Here is a 7120-nt window from a genome sequence, read left to right as displayed (position 1 = left end):
CCTGACATCGGCTTGCTTCGCATGGCTTCGGGTCGGCCAAACATGCTCGGCATGTTCGGCTGACCCAAAGTGCAGAAGGAGTTCGACTCAGCCAATCCAACATCTGAAAGCCAGCTTCAGCTTTCAGTGCGGCTCAGCCGAGCCGAGGCATATGCGTTCGGCTCGACTGAGCCGCTCGGCTACGTTCGGGAGCTGTACGGGCTATAGTGACTAGCTTCGTGAATAGACCCCATAATAACCAATTGGAATGGATTAGAATATATGGGCACGAGCTTGAAAGTCTTTTAAGAAGGAAATGTAATTGAGATTGGCCAACTGACAATATTTTCTTGCCTCTATTCTAGTGCCATTCTTATATTATAAGGATCTAACCAATGTGCAATATGAGCTATCTGTATTTTAGTTGGTGAGGTAGAGTATAAAGAAAAAAGCCAAAACGGCTTTATTTTATGTCTAACTAAACTACCTAGATTTCATCACTACTAGTCTATTGTATTATTTAGATTAGATGTTTTCCAGAGTGTGTAGAGGATTTAAAGTTCCTGCATGTTTACCTTGTTTTCGCAGATATTGTAAGCTACTTGTAAACACATTAGAGGCTTATCAATATTAAATGCTGTCTTTTTATTCCTTTGCTATGCAACACCTACTTTTAGACAATCTATGCTGCATAACCTATTTATCACCTAGCAAACCCTAATATCTCAATGCTTTGCCACCTTACACATCATGCCCCTAATGTGTTAGGAATCTCTGCCACAAAACCCATCATGGAAGACTTCTCGATACCTGTAAAGTGGATTTATTCTATGTATTGAATTTCCATTTTTGAAGGTAACTATTGACTACACCGCAGAAGGAAAATCTGCCAAATTACTGAACAGGTAAAGGACAGTGATTATGTATTTTCTTTATCTTTTTATAGAGCATTTTGAAGTTTATCATGGAACTGTAGGTCACTATGCATAGCCTGACTGAGACAGAAAATACAAACTGAAAATACCACGAGTACAACAAAGGTCATTACAGCAGCAGATTATATTACATGGTCCCTTTTGAATAGAAATATCACTACCTAGCTGTACTTGCATGTGCTGTGCATGAAGCTGTGGACAGTTAGTTGTTACCTAGTGACCCCCAAAATAGTATTGGAACACAGTTAAAGATAATGGCCAGTGTGAATCAGATCCATTGTAGCCCATCCAGTATACCAGTAGCATTCTGGGGAGGGGTCACCTGGTACAATTTAATTATCTAACAGGCATCTCTGCATCAAGATGCAGTCATGTTTAGCAGTTTAACTAGAGATACCCCCTTAGTTATACACATGCCAGGAAAGCCAGCTGCCTATTTGGAAGATCTTAATCTTTTGATTAGCCTTAAATATGGATTAACTTGTTTTAAAGCATTTACATTGGAAAATGCCCGTACATTAAGCTGGAGGGTTAGAATACAACTATCATGATGATACATGTCTTCAATGGCTAACCATATTTATATATTATTTATGTATTTATTCTAAGAATATTTATATTAGATTGTGAGCTTCTAAGGCATGTTTTGTATGTAGTGATTTTGATTTACTAACAAGGTAGTAAATGTTCAATTAGCAAAATGATTGATAGCAAATAGGGTGAACCTATGTTCACTTTACATCATGTGAGAGCGAAATTAGAAAAAAAAACTACCATATTATTTGTTGACTAAATGTAGCATCTTATTTTCTAACCGGGCCTTATATTTATTGAAAGTTCTGTTGCTCTTCTTCTTCTTTTTAATAATAATATTAATATCAATAATAATAACAATATTTCAAATATTTTTGCTGTGGACTGTTAAGTAATTAGAGGAGTAGACTGCACTGTCTCTACCATCCATTTCCTAAATAATCTTTAGATGTGCATTGTGGTAAAATTTACATAAACAAGCATACATAGCTATGGCAAAAAAAAATATATGTATAAGTCTTACAGGACCATTAAATATAAAACATTGGCTTAAATAAACGTAACTAATTAGAAATATATGTAACTGTTTACAGTCTGAATAAATCATTGTATATAATAAGAATTTCTTATATAATAAGGAAAAGCTTTGAAGGAAAAGCTTTGTTCTATCTGCCATTTTAGGCTTAGGAGAGGCTGATTGCTCTGTTCTTTAGCAAGAAGACATCACTACAGGAAAACATTTATAGCAATCATAGCTTTAACTCTAATATTCTGTCTGCATATGCTTCTGACTGTATAAACATCTATTTTAAATTGTATTTTAATATAAGCCAACTTAATTTTAGGTTTATTGGTCCTTAAAGCGTGATTTACAGGCATGGTTGCACCCTTTAACAGTGGTGCCCATGGCCAGAGTGGTGCTTCATTTTGGAGACATGGCTGGCCGAGGTGAATCCTCCCTTATGATGGTTATGTTGGTGTCCTCCATGGTGTCCTCCATGGTGTCCCCCCGATTGGTGTTTTCCTCCAGTGCTGGAGTGTAGAACAGCTAGGAAAAATAAAGTAGGTAGCATTTTAGAATTCAGTGGGAAGCAATGCTGAATTGCTCTAAAAAGCTTCCAAAACTAATATTCTGTCTTCTAGTATTTGATGGGACAATATTGCAATAAGCACTCCATAGAATAATGTGGGCCTAAAAACCAAATCTATATTTACACTAACCAGGCTATAATACAGTTTAAAGTAGCCTAGAGGTAGAAACCAAGAAGTATAGAGAGAATGATCCAAGCCAATACATAGACTGCTTACAAATTTACGAAAACCTATGAGCATAAACAGTATAGCTTTGAGTATGTTTGTTAGAAATTTATATTAAAAAACCACAAGCAACAGGCAGTTAACCTAAACCTGATTTAATTATATGCAACTTTTGCCCAGACATAGGGTTAATGTAATCTTGTGTGCATTAAAGTAGCGTTTGTCCATAATGCATTCTGTCACTTAAATCTCCATAATAATTCATATTGTCTTATAAGGTTACTTACAAACATTAACATGACCATCAGAAGCCAATCTGAAAAATAAATAATGATAATAAACAGGATTACCATCTAAAATTCTTTAACATGGTCCAACAAATATTTAAATATAAATAAAATGCTACATTTTAAAATGTGTTACTATTTACTATTTAAATATGTTACTAATTACTATGACCTATTTATGTCTTGTTTTTTTCTCTTTCTTACCATTTTCAATTGCCTTACACTGCTATGATTTGAAGAAATGTCACACTTACCTGTACTCCTCTCCCTCCAGCATCTTTTTATAAGTGGCGATCTCAATATCCAGAGCCAGTTTGACATTCATCAGTTCCTGGTATTCTCTCATTTGGCGAGCCATGTCCTGCTTGGCCTTCTGTAGAGCAGCCTCCAGTTCAGCCAGCTTATTTTTTGCATCCCTGACAGCAGCTTCACCACGTTCCTCAGCTTCACTGATGGCAGATTCCAGTGCAGCACGCTGGAAGAAAAGAGAAGGGGATACTGTCTCCAAAGTTTATTTCCTATAAAACATTATAAACCTGACTTTACACAGACTGATGAGGTCACCTCTCTGCTCTCTCCTTCTTTCTCTCCCCCTGTCTGCATGCTTCTTGTCAATACTTGTACACTACAGGGCACTTGATTGGGTCTTTGTACTACCCCTCCCTCACATAAAAACATAACCACATTCTTTGATGCTCATGTACTATATATCTGCCTAAAGCTCAGCTTTAACTAATATAAAATATACTAAAACACAAGCAAACTGTGACAAAATGACAATATACCAAAAGTGCAGTTAACATTAAATGATATAACAAGAAAAACAGTTGTTAAAAAGGTTGTTAAAATAATATCTCATACCTGAGATTTGGCACACTCAATTTCTCCTCTAAGTCTCTGAATTGTTCGATTAAGTTCAGCAATCTCGTTTCTACTGTTCTGTAGGTCATTGCCGTTCCTTCCAGCTGCCATTCTCAGGTCTTCAAACTGATTGCAAAACAGTCAATAATCAGTAACTCAGGCTACTTTCATGGCCACTTTGTGCCAAGAGATAAAGTACCACTCACCCGTGACTGGTACATGGCTTCAGCTTCAGCTCTGCTTCTGTTAGCAATCTCCTCGTACTGAGCTCTGACCTCAGCAATCATACTGTCCATGTCCAGATCTCGGCTGTTGTCCATGGAAACTACTACTGAAGTGTCCGAGATCTGAGCCTGGAGCTGAGAAATCTCCTGCAAGTTTCAATAGTTAATATTATATTAGTTTGACATATTCAGGCTTTTTAAATAAAACATTGGTGATCTTCAAATGACCGTAGTCAAGTTTCAGTTTCCTATATTCAGAGTAGAGAAAGGCCCTTTCTGGCTGATTGCCATGGGTGACTGCATTTTACTCCTTACTTTACTAAAGTGAACCTTTGACATTTCCTACTTTCCCAGTTGTTTGTATTCTGATGCTGTACAAATATGTTCTGTTAAGATGCAGTCAATATTTAATTATAAATTTCCCATAATTCATATACAACCAGCCCCCCATTCCTCCCCAGTCCTATGTACGTGACACCAGTTCTCCGCTGAGTTACAGAAAGGAATAGCTAAATCTCAGGTGTCAAAATGAAGCAGAGGCTCCATTTGATGAGAGTGAACCATTGCCTGTAAAGATGGATAGCTCACTCTTGTGTAAGCACCCCAGACAAAATTATACTTTGGGTAGGAAAGGAAGGGTTACAACCTCAGTCAGCTGTTTACTGCTGCCTGTGTCTTTGCTGAAGAGTGTTCTTTACACTTTCTGTCTTGGAAGCATGGCAGGAAAAAAAAAGAGCTCCTTAAAGTTGAAATCTCACACATGAAAACAGTCAGTGGAAGAGATGTATGTACCAGGTCCAGTGACAATGTCTAAATTTTGGATTTCCCATCACTTCATGCACTAGTCATAACAGTCATTAAGGCAGGAAGTGAGAATAAATCTCTCCAACATAGACACAGATAGCAATAGAAAGTTAACAGAGGTTCTACCCCCACCTGATACTAATATGAGCCAAAGGGAAATATTTGTAAATTAAACCTTACCATTTAAGTAAAACAGGGTCTGTTTTTAGAACATCAAATAATGTTAATGACACATTTCAAAATCAATATCAAGTTTAAAATATTTTAAAATATGAATATATATTTATTTTACCGCATCGTAAAGAGTCCTCAGAAAGTTGATCTCATCAGTTAGGGAATCGGCCTTTGCCTGCAGCTCAGCTTTGTTCATGAAAGCAGCATCAACATCCTACAATAAAAATGTCAAACAGTCATGATCTCCTTCTGCACAAATGCATGCTCTAGCTTATGTATGCTTCTAGTTAATGTATATTCCAAAGATCCTGGAGTGAATATTTATCCCTTACCCTCTTCAGAGATACAAATTCATTCTCTGCTGCTGTTCTTCTGTTCACCTCATCTTCATACCTGCAATGAAATCACATTTGGTAAAATCATGTCCAGCTATGCTAAAAAGTTATTTTGCATAGATAAGATTAGCATTGCGTATGTGATAATATGTTCACACAATGAGTGGCTGTCAAACACAAACTTTGTAGCCAGTTATTATATGAAATTGCTAACAGTCAAAATGGTCATCAATAGTGATATATTAATGTAAATTACTATCCAAGTTAGGCTTAGACTACCTATCTGATAGTGTTGGTACTTATGTATGTTTTTCATAGGTCTGTTTCTAGAATGAGCTACTCATCTATTGAATAATATATTTTTTAAAAGATTTGTGGAGTTAAGGCTGTGCTGATTACATATTTACCTAATTGCTCACATTTCATTATTTTCAGACTTGATTATGTTAGTTGATGATGGTGTATTGTTAAGGGTAAATAAAGTTGCAGCTTCTAGAAGATAGAATAAGCATTCTGGTAACTCTTTCATTGTTAGACATATATTATTGCTCTGTGACATACCTTCTCTTCAGTTCTTCTACGTTTCCTTCCATGCTGTTCCTCTCAGCCTCCAGGCGAGCCCCCTCACATTCCAGGCTCTCAAGCTGCCTCCTGAGGTTGTTGATAAAAGCCTCAAACAGAGGTTCAATCTGGCACCTGGCTGTCCTCTGCTCCTGCAGAAGACCCCATTTGGTCTCTAGCATCTTGTTCTGCTGTTCAAGGAATCTCACCTAAATCAAACAAAACACAATAATTCATAACCTATTTGTTTGCTACATCTACAAAATCTATCTTCAAAAAATGCCTTTATACCTTTCTGCATTTTTATAATCGGTACGTGAAAATCAGTTATGGCTCAGTAAATCTTCAATTTTAGAATCACATTTGATCTTAAATGGACATGGCAAGAATGGTGTTTTTTTTCTAACCCTAATATACTGTAATTATGTTGATTTGCAAAACAAATCTTATTCAAACCTCAGTATTATTTTTATTAATATTATACAGGATTTATATAGTGCCAACAGTTTGGGGGGGGGGGGGGGGTATTGGTAACCAAGGAGCATTATAAGTAGTTTAAAATTAGGTGACAACCAACCATTAGGATTAGAGTAAGAAAGGTTTACCTTGTCAATAAAGGAAGCAAACTTATTGTTGAGACCTTTAATTTGGTCCTTCTCTTCGGTTCTTACTCTTTGAATACTTGGGTCAATCTCCAAATTAAGAGGAGCTAGTAGGCCTTGGTTTACAGTAACAGGGGTGATTCCTCCACATTGTCCTCCAACTCCACGGCCAAGCCCAACAATACCAAATCCAGATCCATGTCCACTTTTTCCTGAACAATAACTGCCGACTGACATCTTATGTCCTTTTGATCCAATATTATGGGCACTTGCACTGGTAAAGGAATGTTGTATCTTGTGGCCATGACCACCATGCTTAGAAGAGTGTGATAAGATACTGTGTGAAGAATGTTTGGGTGAGGCAACAGAACAGGAGCTGAAATGCTTATGTCCAGAGGAGGCCATGATGGAGTGATGAGACATGATAGATCTTCTCACCAAGAATGTAAGGTGCAGTGTGTTTGGAGCTTTGAGATCCTAAGGCTGTGTCTATGAACAGATGCCTGGTCCTTTTTATACCTGAAGTGGGTGTAGTCATAAAATCATAGCCTGTTATTATATCTTATG

The 7120-nt window shown here is 37.0% G+C and overlaps 1 protein-coding gene across 1 annotated transcript; it reads right to left on the bottom strand.

Moving 5' to 3' along the window:
* Positions 1–2370: 2370 nt before the first annotated feature.
* On the bottom strand, positions 2371–6790 carry LOC108797348 (keratin, type II cytoskeletal cochleal-like). The gene is made up of 9 exons (XM_018568930.1): positions 6557–6790; positions 5952–6160; positions 5388–5448; positions 5174–5269; positions 4053–4224; positions 3854–3972; positions 3247–3467; positions 2997–3021; positions 2371–2496 (listed from the first exon to the last, which is right to left on the bottom strand). The coding sequence occupies exons 1-9, from the start codon at positions 6788–6790 to the stop codon at positions 2371–2373; spliced, it is 1263 nt and encodes a 420-aa protein (XP_018424432.1).
* Positions 6791–7120: the final 330 nt, after the last annotated feature.

This window comes from Nanorana parkeri, unplaced genomic scaffold, assembly GCF_000935625.1.
Source record: "Nanorana parkeri isolate BGI_ZX_2015 unplaced genomic scaffold, ASM93562v1 scaffold1262, whole genome shotgun sequence".
Classification (NCBI taxonomy): Eukaryota; Metazoa; Chordata; class Amphibia; order Anura; family Dicroglossidae; genus Nanorana; species Nanorana parkeri.
The sequence above is the reverse complement of the archived record's forward strand: the minus strand, read 5'-3'. Positions and strand labels throughout refer to the sequence as shown.

Bases quoted from the DNA above. Each gene is read 5' to 3' on its own strand.
- LOC108797348 (XM_018568930.1), bottom strand. From the start codon at position 6,790: ATGTCAGTCGGCAGTTATTGTTCAGGAAAAAGTGGACATGGATCTGGA. The intron at 6,161-6,556 runs GTAAACCTTTCT...TGTTTGATTTAG, and splicing joins TTGCTTCCTTTATTGACAAG to GTGAGATTCCTTGAACAGCA. The intron at 2,497-2,996 runs GTTTGTAAGTAA...TATTTTTCCTAG, and splicing joins CTTCTGATGGTCATGTTAAT to CTGTTCTACACTCCAGCACT.